Below are 13,357 nucleotides of genomic sequence, written 5' to 3'. Positions count from 1 at the left end.
GCCCCCCCCCCCCCCCGCCCGCCGCCCCCCCCCCCCCCGCCCCCCCCCCCCCCCCCCCCCCCCGCCCCCCCCCCCCCCCCCCCCCCCCCCCCGCTGGCTGATATAAGTACCTATACTTTCTGCTCTACCAGGAAATGTTCTCATAAACGAGAGTTACACAAGTTGTTGCTAATGACGAATTCTACTAACTATGTGGTGTTGTTCTAATATAGGTAGGCATAAAGGAGCTTCAAGTAGACTCAAAGTATAGTCATGTTGCTTTAAGATGAATGAAGCGATCTTAAAATGATTCAAGTCCCATGAGGTCTCATGAGGTCTATGTATGGTACATACCATACATCCCAAAATGGGATAATAGTTGTTGAGAAAGATAGTTGATTGGCTCGGAGCGCGCTCCAGACACATCTGATTGGTCAGATTCTCCCTGCAAGTCTAGTCAACCTGACCATTGGGAGAGCTTGTGCGACTCTTGGCAGTGTAGGTCTAACCAATAGTAGTTTAGTTAGCTACTGTTCGACATGAGAAAATGGGACCCGATCTAAGTTTCCCTCCCTGGGATCACTCACACATGCTCTCTTTTTATTGTCTTTAACTTGCCTGCAAGCAAAAAATAAAAATAAAAATAAAAAATACCAGCACTTGTACCTCTCTATCCGGGCTGAGTAACTACCTAAGATAGGCTTAGACACTTTCAGCTTAGGAACGTCGATAGGTACTCAATACAATTTACACATCCTTTTGCATCACCAATGATGCGCTGCGTGTTACGTGGTATAACCGGGACTACGCTGCGTTCCAATCTAAAGCCTCCGCCAGATGATTGACGGATGTTGACACTGGCTACAATTCCCTAGGATAGTTTATACCTAACTTGTTCTCTCAAGTTATCAATTACGCTTAATCGAGGCCGGACCACGCCAGGCGCAACGGGTCTGAGAGAGATTAGATCCCCAAGCTTCACGGAGTGAGGCCCGAACCATCCCACAGGTATGATTGGCTACACTCGATCTATCGTTTCCGATGTCGAGGGAGGCTTCCAGGACTCCTCTCTTTATAGATCCAATTCTTAACGTTGCAGAACATCCGGGCCAAAATGTCCGATTTCGACGTGAGGTAGGCATGAAGTTTGTTATGGAGTCTGTAAGTCGAAAAAGACTTGTAGGAACCCAATGTCCGAAAATTACAAACGCCTACTTCCGGCGCCCATGCCTCCCGGCTCTCAGGCCAAGGCACCGGAATCTACTTTTCAGAAGGAGACCGGTCCGCCCGTCAAGAAACGTACAGTTTCCAAGGCTGCCTGCAATAACTGCCGTCTCAAGAAGATTCGTGTAAGTACCTCACCTTCTGCCTTTTGTCCCCCAAGGCGGTCGTGTCGATCCCTTCGAGTCACTGACCCGTGTCCTGTTAGTGTGATGGGAAAAGACCTGCCTGCACGGCCTGCAGCAAGGCTGGCGTGGAATGCAACTTCGTCACCGCCAGCAGCGATGAGACCCCTTTCATGGCTCTGAAGCGGGAGGTCGAATCCCTCAGGAGATCCACGGAAGACATGCTAGAGATATTCGATTTGCTTGAATCGGCCCCTGACGCCGTGTCTCTAGACATTTTAAGACGACTAAAATCTACCAGGAATCTAGCCGAGGGAGCGAGCGACACTTCCGATATTTTAGCATCCGTAAAAAAAGACCTCGAGGACGATCCTCTTCTGCCTGTGAAGCTATCCAATCGGCAGCTAATGGCAGGCCTCATACCCGAGACCCAACAGACGCCCGAATACGAACTCATGATGCGATGTCCAACCGCCTACCCGATGTTGATTCCGGTTGAGATTGCATTTATTAACCTAGCCGATCTATTGCGCCCAGCTATTCTTGAACCGCCAAGAGCGCCTAGCTTGTATGCTTCCCTTACGGTTGGGTTTGTGGATACCATACCTTACGGACCCTATAACCTCGCCACCACGATGCTAACGTGCGTTCGCAGCACCGGACAAGGAGACATGCCATCATCCTCGAGCGTCCCTGCCGGCCCGAGCGAGGGCGGCATTAGAAGTGGGGTGACGCCAACTGTATTAGACGCGAGTGACCATGAAATAGGAAACTTTGAGCCATTGCAATCGATGCACACGATTGTTGACGACCGACTGAAGAGTGTGAACTTCCAGAGCTGGACCACCGTACCTATTACGAACGAGTTAGCTGCAAACTTGATCTCGTTATACTTGGAGATTGACCATCCATGGTGTCCCCTATTTGATGCCGATTTGTTCTTGAATGATTGTATACAGGGGAAGACTCACTTCTGCTCTACCCTACTCATGAATGCCCTACTGGGGTGGACCTGCGTAAGTCTTGATCTAGATACGGGCCGTCCAACAAGTACGGTGAGCTATTATTACGATCGGTTGCTGACGCGACCTAGCAATCGTATTCGAGTTTACAACCAGAGGCAGCGGCCTATAGCATTGCTTTCGAGTCGGAAGCTGAGAGATTATGGCAAGTGGAAAAGTTCACTAACACGCTGACTGCGGCGGCAGCTGCTCAATTTCTGAATAGTACATCAGCCTCTCGAGGCCGTGATGATTTTGCGAACCAATGCCTTGAGGAAGGCATTCAAATGGGGAAACGTATGGGCCGTAAGTCAACTTCCGGAACGTAACTCGGTGCGGCGGCGGCGACGTCACTAAGATACCCATGTCCTTGTGGTCTTATGCACTAGACGAAGCAAATCATTGGCTATGCTAACCCCGAGCGCGGCAGTCTTTGGGGTGGGTTCCGAGAACGCATCGGCCCTAACCTGGTTGGATCATCACCAAGATTGGCTCAGAGCTGCAAGTCACACCTCGTGGGGTATATTCTCGTGCGCTTGGTGAGTTGGACTTACCGCCCAGATCTACAACCTGCTTCCGATATATCTGTTCTAGCAAATACTCATGGCCACATAATCTTAGCATACGTTCCTTGCATCTACATCGAGCAGAGATCGAGACCCCACCCCTACTCCCTATGCCGGGACAGTACTTTGAGACTCATGGATACACAAACTATACATATCCACATCAGCGGACTCTTGTGTCGGCCCAAGTCAGCGAGGCCTTCAAAGCGATGTGTAAGTTCAATTTGATCGTTCACGAAATTATCTGGGCCTATTTCGGGACAAGTAATACCGTTCCTGCTGCCCGAGCGACGGTTGAATTCGCAGAACAGATGTATCGAAGGATGTTCGAATGGGCAGCATCGCTTCCCCTTGGACTGTCGCGTGGAAGACGTAACCGGCATTCCAACTTGATGTTACAGTAAGGTCCCCTTGCCGAATATGATCATTCCAGGCCAGAAATGATTTATTTCGGCTTCTTGAATGCTCGCTCCAGCCCACCTCATCATTCTAACATAAACTCGGCGTAGTCTCTACTACCATTGTACCGTGATGGAACTGTTGTGGCCATTCCTACAACAGTCTGCCAACAAGGAACTAAAGATGAAGCACCTTACGACTACGGCTGCTATAAAAGACATACACGAATCCTCGGTAAATCAGCTGAAGCGACTTGCTCTCATTTATTGCATTAATTTCTCCAATGCGTGCTCGTCAACGTTGTGGCATATCGCTCTCCTATATTTATCAAACGCAATGCTCTGCGAGACCATGCGTTCTGGTAAGCTGCGAAACCCGGAGTGTTGGTTCTACTTCATGCTTTGCATGACGGGCTACGAGAATATGTGGTACGTAACGCAGGCTCTCTTATACCTCGGGAATCTGACGTCCCCTACGGAGCTTGTGTCTCGAATTGTTCATGAAGATACTAACTTCTCCTCAGTATGTGATGCTGTCTCCTTGTGCCCGCTCCTTCACATTACTTAATTATGCATTTGCGAACATGCATGTATCACACCAATCCATATTTATGGAGTGTATTTCTCAGAAATGACGAACGCCTCTTGTTTCTGGATGGAATACTGATTTTCAGAATAGACGGCTCGTTCCAGGTAGCCGAGGTGACTATGCTTGGGCTCCTAAGCATGGCCTTGCGAAACGGATTTTTATCTGCCCCCGAGGCAAATACTATCCTAAATGACATGAGAAAAATAGGACAACGATATGATTCCCAATTTACAGTCCGAGCAAGCTTCATGGTCGACCTTGAGCTAGCGATGACGAATCCGAGGGAGGCACAAGTACAGACCTTAGCGAGTGCTTTTCATGAGCTAGCAATATTTCGGGAGTTCACAACTGGCGAGCTCAGGTAAGCAAGGGCTCGATACCTGTGGCATGAGCAATGAATTACCCCCTTCTCCCCCCCAAAGCACAAAACCCTCTAATACAAAGGGTTAGGAACCGTCAACAACACTCAGGGACGTTATCCCAACAGGATGTATCCTCGTAGAACGAGATGTCGCTCCAGCCAGAGGAAGTAAATGGTCTACGTCGCCCTCCTTAATTAACCCAGATCGACGAGCGCTCGGCCTCTGTTGAAGTTGTTCGTGTAGTAAAGCCAATATGGTGACGATAGCTAGCTCAGCTAACACATAAACCTAGCATCCCAACACATTTCGTGTTGCCAAAAGCCAAGGAAGACGAAGTTATTAGTAGCGACGAATGATGAAGGTATCCTACAAAGATAAAGACATAGCCATCGCTAAAACTACCTACCTAACCAGAACCGTGCTATTCGGACAGATTACGGGAAGTGATATAAGATCTGCACCTCAGATAATTATCAGATAATTATTCATCCTTGAGGCTTTTGTATGGCTTAAAGGTATTGAACTGCCCTGATATGGTAATTTACCAGCTCTCGGGGCGTGGTATCTTTAACGCCAAACTTGAGTAACTATTCTACGAGCCCTCACCTCTTATTATGCTAATAGGGCCACTAACTCACTAGATATTTTCCGAACATGAGCGAAGTGCTCTTCCTGCTACACACTATCAAGGCTGTAAACATATATCGAGTCCCAACGACTTCGTTTCGACCTTTCTCCTTCCCAACTAGAAAATATTAAGTCGGTCGGTCACGCTATACTAGCACGATATTCAGTTAAGATAGAGGGAATTAGCCAACACCCAATACTACACAAATGGGGCCATTAGCAGCTATCGACACATTATCTAGCAGAAGGAGAATTTTGGAGGAGGCGGGTACACGCTAGAGCATTAACACAGCGTGTTCATCGGCTGGGCTGGCCAAGAGAAAGATTTCGGATATCATCAGAAGGCATGGTTGTGTTTTCCAAATGCTACATCACGCAGTGAAGCGGTGAAGGCTCGAGGAGAAGCAATTGTTTCGTGGAATATCCCGACACCCACGCCTAGTTCTCGAATTCGGAATATTTTGGATATTTTTGGCATAAATCAAGTAGAAAGCGCTACGGCAGTACCAATATAACGACACCACATCCCAATTCTATACGCGGCTCAAGTTCGCATGGTCATAAACACACAATCACCCACCCACTTAGGTACAGCCACGCCCACGAGCTAGCTTCAAAGGTTAGCTTTGTCCCGACCACCATACAACGTCGGCATACGAGACGATTACGAACCATTTCCTCTTACTATATCATCATCATCATCATCATCATCATAACATGGGGGTTTTCATGGATGGCGTTATTCGATACACGGGGCATTCATCCTTAAATACCGGAACGAGATCATGATAATGAACTAGATCGAGTTAGAGCATTACGCCTCAACTATCAAAACGCTCAAGCTGTATATGACTTTTCTATCCATGCCTAAGAGGGAAACTAGGTATATAGGACAGATATTCAAAAGGTTCGAGTTACGACTGAAGGGGTGCAATTTCTCGAGATTTTCCCTATATATTAAACATGCTACGCTGTTCGATCTAAATACTACTTGGTGACTCAATCACGTACGTCACATTTGTGTGCATGCAATGGTGATAGTGGTACTAGTAGGTACCTACTTATGGTTTGATAGGCGTAAGATTGGCCACGCGAAGAACCCTAGATTGCGTTGTATCTGTAGCATATCGTCTTTAGTCTACCTTTAAGGGTGCCCATCGATGACAGGACGAAAGACAACGAAATTTGATTTTATACTAAAAAAAACTTTTTTTTTTTTTTATAAAGTGGTGATAATATAAGTGCAGCCAGCCATTGAGTAATAATAACAAAAAATAACAGTAATCAATTTAAACTTTTATCTTATCAGCCTCGGCCAACGCCGGAATAGAAAGTTGCATATTATAGCATAGTTATTACATTACTAACCTAGGTTAGTTATTACATATTATAGTATGTACAATACCAAGGCAGGCCTTTGCCAGATCGGGCCCGGGATGGTTAGGGCTAGCACCGGCATCCTGGATCAAGCGTCTATCTTATACCGCACGCGGGGCACACTGCACCATGCAGCACGTTCTATTATTCATATCCCGTTTCTTGGCGGGTGCGGGGGCGAGCTTGAGCTTGAGCTTGAGCTTGAGCTTGTGATGATTACTTTTCTGCTTTTGCCTTGGTATTATATACTCTTGCTCTGCGATACCACGAGGAGTTGAACACTTGATATCGAGAAATAGTTGTTGTAGTAGTAGTAGTAGTAGTAGTAGTTGTTGTTGTTGGGATATCAATGTTCTCTGGGAGAGTTTATGGGCTATCTCTTCTACTCGATATCAAGCCTCTAACTACGACTAAGATCTTTAATAATAGACAAAGACCCTGTCTAGGCGACCCTGTCCAGGTAGACAGAAGAGATGCCACGACTATCTTCGCAATGCGCCCTTCCGCTCCCGGGCCGGCTGAAGGCTCTCCCATTGCCCGTGGTACAAATCATCGGGGCGCTGGTATTCGCTAACATGGTCATCTGGGCGGCGGTCGGCGTAGTACTGCACTACTACCCAACCATGATCACTCCAGCAGTCCTATCATACACGCTAGGGCTACGACACGCCCTCGACGCCGACCACATCAGCGCCATCGACCTGATGACCCGGCGGCTGATCGCATCAGGACAGCGTCCCGTGACCGTAGGCACGTTCTTCAGTCTGGGCCACTCCACCATCGTCATTGTTACCTGCATCGTCGTGGCGGCCACGAGCGGCGCCCTACGCGACCGTTTCGACAACTTCCAGTACGTCGGCGGGATCGTAGGCACTAGCGTCAGCGCTGCGTTCCTCCTCCTGCTGTGTCTTGGCAACGGCTGGGTCCTGTATCGCCTTGTGTGCCGTCTCCGGTGTGTCCTCCGCGAGGCCGACCCGCATCGCTCGGAGGAAGACGGAGCGGACGAGGATCAGGCTGCGACTAACTTGCAGCTCGAGGGCGCTGGGTTTCTCGCTACTGTGTTCCGGAGGTTATTTCGCATTGTCGACCGGCCGTGGAAAGTATGCGCAGATAGTTTTGTTCGCGATCTTTGCACCCCCCCCCCCCCCTTTTCTCTATCGACCCCCTTTCTGCCGTTGACCCCTTAAGCGCAACACATCCCATTCATTGTGCATTCGTAACTCAAGCACCTTACTATATATATACTTTTGAAAATAATAATTCACTGACCGGGCGTGGCTAGATGTATCCTCTTGGTGTCTTGTTTGGACTCGGATTCGACACAAGCTCTGAGATCGCCATCTTGGGCATCGCGAGCATCCAAGGAGCGCAAGGGACAAGTCTTTGGGTTATTCTCATATTCCCGCTCTTGTTCACAGGTATGCTCTCATTCTTGCGCTCTTCACAAGTAAATCGGGAGAGGGGATGATAAAAAATGATTGGGTTATAATTCACATTCGCTAACGTCCGCCGGAACTATTAGCGGGAATGTGCATGCTAGACACGACGGACGGAGCCCTCATGATGGCGCTATACTCATACAAGGCATTCGCGCGTGATACAGTCGCCATCCTGTACTACTCAATCGTACTGACGGGCATCACGGTCGTCGTTTCAGCATTCATCGGCATCATCCAGGTCCTGTCGCTTGTGCAGCATGTCGCCGAGCCCGAGGGCTCCTTCTGGGACGGCCTTGGAGAGATTAGCGATCACTTCGAGATCATCGGCGGTTCTATCTGCGGACTATTTCTCGTCGTCGGTGTCGGCTCCGTCCTTGCCTACGGACCCTGGAGGCGTAGGGTCGAGAGGAGGCGTCGCATTGCTAGCGAGGCCCAGAGGTTACCGTCGGATGATGCTGACGGTGCATTCCACGATGTGGATGGTTGATTCGCTGGGACATATATTAGTGAGAGGGTATTCATTACCGTTGGACGGTCGTGATTTATGCAGCTGAAACTACGCCGCATGACGCTGTTAGAGCCTATAGAGATAGCACCCCTATTGGGCAGCTTAGAGGAAGCGTATACGTCGATAATAATACCTACGCAAGTAGGGACGAGCTTTATCGAACAAGCACATGTCATATCATACTAGTTAAAACTCTGCCAATGTGACATGATGTTAAATTCTTTATTTCTATTTGAGTCAGGTCGTCGATCCTATGGAGTGGAAAGAGATATTCAGAGAGACTTCCTGAGTAGGTGACAATTTCGTGACTCTATAACTTCATCTAGCCCTCCCGGCCGCCTGCCGTCGCCATCAACCACCACACCGATGCATAATAGCCAGGCCATCCGTCCCCGACAGCCCTATCCGATTCGCAAAACCAACCAGCCAGCCAACCGACCAGGCTCTTCCTATTCGTAGCGACTTATATAGCCGGAAATCGCAAAACCATCGTCGATGCCCGCGAATATGAGAGAGGGAGAAAAGAGAGAAAAATAAAAGGTATCCATGCTCCGAACGCGATGAAATAGGTAGGCCAGGTACCTAGGTTAATTAATTGTTGAAAGAAATACGCAATGCTGGGGGGATTTCGTTCCGCTGGAAAACACACGATGGATGGAATGGGATAGAAAGTAATTTCCCTCTCAAGTCGAGGGCTGGGCTGCTGACGAGTCGCCGGCTGTCTTTTCGGCTGTCTTTTCGGCTGCCGAGCACTGCGGACTACAGTCTCCCGAATCGGAATCGGGTGTCGGAATCGGCGTCGAGTCGACGGACGACTCGGAGGTGTCTGATTTGGCACAGTCGTCTTTATCGTCTGACTTGTGAGCATCTACATCTGCTTCGCCTTCTTCATCCTCATGTTTCTCATCCTCCCCCTTTTTAGCCTCGCTATCATCTTTCACCTCTTGATCGTCTTTCTTCTCCTCCTCCTCATCCTTCTTCTTCTCTTGGCCTTTATCGCTCTTCTTCTTCTGCTGCTCGTCGTCATTATCCGGCACGATCTTCTTCTTGTGAACGAGTTCGCCGTCGATGATCTCGACTTCGTCTGTAACATCTTTGTTCTGCTTCGCGCGCTCGCCGCCGGCGTTCATCTGCGCGTTGTCGATGTCCGCGGGGCCCTTTTCGCCCATGCCGTTCTCGGCCATGTCGCCGCCCTCGAGCACGACGCGTAGGTCCAAGTCCTCGTCTTTCGAGTACACCCGGAACCCGACGATGCAGATCGCGTTCCATGGGTCTGGCATGCCTGACTCGCCGTCACTCTCTACGACATTGTCATTATTAGTGGTCGCAGGTGGTGCTGTAGCCATCCGTGGCTTCTTAGACATGTCGTCCGATGAGTAAAGTAGCTCCCAGTCCTCGACTGGACTGTCGGATGAATCGCATTCTGATGAGTAGGCTTGAGGGGATGGAGGGGGTTGTTGTTTTTGCCCACTGGTGTTAGCAGGGGTGGCGTCGCCAGCAGAATTGGTCTTCTCTTGAGCAGCTTTCTCTTCGGAAACTTTCGTTTCGGTAGCTTTTTCCTCGGCAGACTTTTCCTCTGTAGGTGCCTCTTTGGAGGGTTTATCCTCATCCTTCTTAGTGCCGTCAGTCTCGTCCTTATCCTTTGGACTGTCTGCTTGGCCGTCCGCTGCGGCTTCTTTTGGAGTATCATCTGACTCCTCCTTCGGCTTGTCAGCAGAGTCAGAATCAGCATCCTCCTTTTTGGCTTCTACAGCCTCATCAGTCTGGCTGCTCTTATCTTCGCTCTGCTTAATATCGTCTGTCTGGACGGCTGCATCTTTAGGCCTCTCTTCCTCCTTCTTCTTACGCTCGGCTTCCTCAGCCTCCTCTTTCTTCTTCTTCTCGGCGGCCTCTGCCTCCTCCTGCTTTTTCTTTTCAGCAGCTTCAGCTTCAGCTTTGGCCTTTTCAGCCTCTGCCTTGATTTTTCTCTTCTCATCCTCTGCTGCGCGCCACTTATCGCGCTTCTCTTGGTTCTTCTTCGTCTGCTTCTTGGTGATGTCGCGGTTTAGATGTCGCTTTTCCCACATCTTTCGACGTTCCTGCATACGCGAGGAACTTGCCTTCTTCTGATCTGACTTCTTTCGGAGCTTTGCGACCTGCTCAAGATGCGCCACGCCCTTGCTATGGGCTAAGTCGTATGCATAACCCACTTGGGCTAACTTCTCGTTTTCCACGCGCTTGCGACATTCACGCTTGACAACGTCTTCAATAGAGGATATGTCGGTATCGCGCTCGGCCACAACACTGATGAATACCGAATAGTTGCCGGCTTCCATGTATGGTATTTCGATCGAGACGGAGCGTTCCATAAGATAGTTGCCATGGGACCTGACGATATAATCCTCGCTATCCGGGCGCCCCTGTTCATGCACTCGGAAGTGCATTCTGAAGCTATACTGTCCGTGCAATCCCTTGTAGTATCTGTCGTCGAGCTGCTGGAGAACTAGTACCAAGGGAGATTCTTTCGTCAGCTTGATATGGAATTTTTCGTTCCACTGGGCCTTCCACGGAACTTCAACACCAATCCATCGTTGGCAGCATCTCCAGTCGGGATCCCGGAATAGACGAGTCCTATCAAAGTGTTGATATTTCTCGAGCATATCTTCATAGGTGATCCAAAAGACGGAGTCGTTTCCAAATTGGTGGCCCAGCTCCTCCTTAACATCATTGTTCCATTCTTTAGAGCCGTCCGACCACGGTCCCTCCCAAATGCCTTTACGGGTCTTGCCCCAAGGGTTGCTGGTTCTTTAATTAGGCTTGCTAAATATGTTGGACGGTTAAAAAGACTTACCGGAGCTTTACTAGACGCTGACCATTTTTGAGTGTTCTAGCATCCATCACAACGTAGGCATGCCCCTCGCGGATGCCATTGCGGTCGCCATATCCACCATCGAGTAGGCCGGTAGAACAACCAAAGAGGAACTCCTGATTCACTTTGCAAAGTTCATCCTCCCAGAAGGCATCGACGTCAAGGATATCGGATGCCAAAAGCTCAGTGGTGACGCCGCCGGAGAGGTCTTCCAACCCCTCGCCGATCCAACCGCCAGATAGCGAACCATAATCACCATGAGCTTTAGCATATGCCTTTTCAACCAATGCGACCCAGGTTTCATGCTGGTCTTTACACTGGCCGAAGAACAAAGCCTTGGATCCGGTCTGGTAGGTTTTACGGTATACTTTCTCGGGCTCTTCACGGTCGATCTGCTGGAGCATCTCGCGCTGCATACTTGGCGAATCCCAGCATGGCGAAGTAAGGTATAGCTTATCATCGACAATAGAGTAAATCCATTCGCCGTCTCGGTAGAAAACGAAGCCATAGATTCCGATCCCTATTATATCGTGTCAGCAAAATAGTAGAGAATTTGATAATGTGATGCGTCACGTTCATAACTTACGAGTATCGTATTCAACGCACATGCGCTTAATTCTGTCCTCGACGTTGGCTAGTGCGCTCAAACTCGCAATGAGCCAACAATCACCGAGCGAGCCTTGCTTCACATCACCGGCACTTATATTCTTCATAAATGTCGGTTTCTCGAAGATCTCGTGCACTCGCTTAACAGCTTTAGGGACAGAAGTATTAGTGCCAAGTCGAGAGTTCGAGATGTCAAATTTGCGCGATCCCAAGTAGTTCAGACAATTGCCCTTGAGCCACTTAAGGTCCCAATCCTAATAGCAGGGATAATTGTCAGTTTTGATTTCCTTGTCTCAGAAGAAGGACAGAACGACAGAACGACAGAACGACAGAGCTGGAACGCACTAGGTCAAATCCTGGATCTCTATAACGGGTGTTGACACGCTTGCATTCTGCAATGATCTTCTTTACTTTGCGCGAGCATTCTTCTCTCGCACGCTCATATCCTGTGATCAGAAGCTCGTTCGGGCGCTCCGGGGTGCTTGGGAGTGGTACGGGGTCGAAGGGTAGAACCGAGAGCGCCTTGGTAAACTGCTTCGTAGTAAATCGTCTCCATATCTTATTGATGCTCTGCTGAGGCGGGGGCTTGCGCTTCTTTTTCTTCTTCTGATTTTGGCTATTTGAACTGGTCGTGTTCGCTTTACGCGGGGCTTCGTCGGATTCGCTCGAGGAACTATATCCGAATCTGGTGAGGTCCCGCTGGTCTGGCAGCTGAGACATGATGGAGTATAGGATGTCCAATGATCAATCAACTAGGACCGGACGCGTGCTTGAACCAGTTACGCGCTTTAGACTAACAACGATCACGGTAAACTGGGAATTTGGTTATGGACAGTAATATTTAAGATTTTCAAAACGCCCAACGCCAGGAAGGTATTCGAAGAAAAGAAGAAGTAGAAAACACAAGGGCTTTCTAGTCTACAATAGACAGCTGACAATGGAGTCTATGACTCGTAACTCGTACAGTCAGGCAGTTACCACCTCGAGAGCAACGATGGGGCGTAAGCATGAACGGGAGGAGGGCATGCAGAAGAATGAATCACGCAGAACCACTCACCGACAATGAGGCAGACCGTTACCTACATAAGAGAGGCTCGAAAAGGGCAAGACCCAGCCGTCGGAATCGCCTGTTTACCATGATTGGGTAATACTTCCCTGTATTGATCAGACTGACCCAGACTGACCCGGCGCATCTGGCGCAATTCTCCTGAGAGACGTGGGGAAGTATTCCCCGATGACTGAGGTATGTAGATATGTACCTAGGTATGTAAAAGGCAGACATGTACCTAGGTATGTAAAAGGCAGACAAGCAGATCCGGGATCGCCAGGGTCCTCTCCAAGTCTTTACACTAGTTTCGTTTCCATTATGAAAAGAAAGGGGGTTTTGGAATTTCTAGAGCAAACAAGTCCTAGACCGCAAAATTAGATGACTAGGTTAGCGCAAAACAAAACAAGCCATATTTAACTTAGGTAGGTAGTCGATACCTAGACTTTTAGATTGTGATACGGTGCGATACGGTCCAAATACCGAAGTCCCGGTAACACAGATCCGGTGGTGGACGTGTAAATGTGCAGAAGTACGCTCCGTAACTTATCCGTGCAAAGAAACGTGCAGTTAATGCATAAAGCACGGTACAGAGGTACCTACGTAAATGGTATTATTACTCGCAGGAAGTCCGTGCTAACTCTTGTTTCCTAACCCCTAACTAAC

The 13,357-nt window shown here is 49.0% G+C and overlaps 3 protein-coding genes across 3 annotated transcripts; 2 read left to right on the top strand and 1 right to left on the bottom strand.

Annotated features, from left to right (window-relative positions):
* Positions 1-1,169: 1,169 nt before the first annotated feature.
* F4813DRAFT_382260 (uncharacterized protein) lies at positions 1,170-4,244 on the top strand (the record flags this gene model as incomplete). The annotated part of the gene is made up of 8 exons (XM_049245781.1): positions 1,170-1,328; positions 1,409-1,893; positions 1,981-2,341; positions 2,419-2,632; positions 2,757-2,865; positions 2,948-3,292; positions 3,402-3,716; positions 3,965-4,244. The coding sequence occupies 8 exons, from the start codon at positions 1,170-1,172 to the stop codon at positions 4,242-4,244; spliced, it is 2,268 nt and encodes a 755-aa protein (XP_049097030.1).
* A 2,307-nt stretch (positions 4,245-6,551) lies between these two features.
* On the top strand, positions 6,552-8,399 carry F4813DRAFT_368478 (NicO-domain-containing protein). The gene is made up of 3 exons (XM_049244316.1): positions 6,552-7,345; positions 7,528-7,663; positions 7,768-8,399. The coding sequence occupies exons 1-3, from the start codon at positions 6,719-6,721 to the stop codon at positions 8,169-8,171; spliced, it is 1,167 nt and encodes a 388-aa protein (XP_049097029.1). The 5' UTR covers positions 6,552-6,718; the 3' UTR covers positions 8,172-8,399.
* Positions 8,387-12,954, bottom strand: F4813DRAFT_368476 (cysteine proteinase). The gene is made up of 5 exons (XM_049244315.1): positions 12,704-12,954; positions 11,992-12,459; positions 11,627-11,900; positions 11,023-11,560; positions 8,387-10,970 (listed from the first exon to the last, which is right to left on the bottom strand). Exons 2-5 carry the CDS (start codon positions 12,364-12,366, stop codon positions 8,876-8,878), a joined length of 3,282 nt encoding a protein of 1,093 aa, XP_049097028.1. The 5' UTR covers positions 12,367-12,459; positions 12,704-12,954; the 3' UTR covers positions 8,387-8,875.
* Between the last annotated feature and the right edge of the window lie 403 nt (positions 12,955-13,357).

The sequence above is a fragment of the Daldinia decipiens genome, assembly GCF_022478715.1.
Source record: "Daldinia decipiens strain CBS 113046 unplaced genomic scaffold F4813scaffold_32, whole genome shotgun sequence".
Classification (NCBI taxonomy): Eukaryota; Fungi; Ascomycota; class Sordariomycetes; order Xylariales; family Hypoxylaceae; genus Daldinia; species Daldinia decipiens.
Note: the sequence above shows the minus strand (reverse complement) of the source record. Positions and strands in the feature narration are given on the sequence as shown.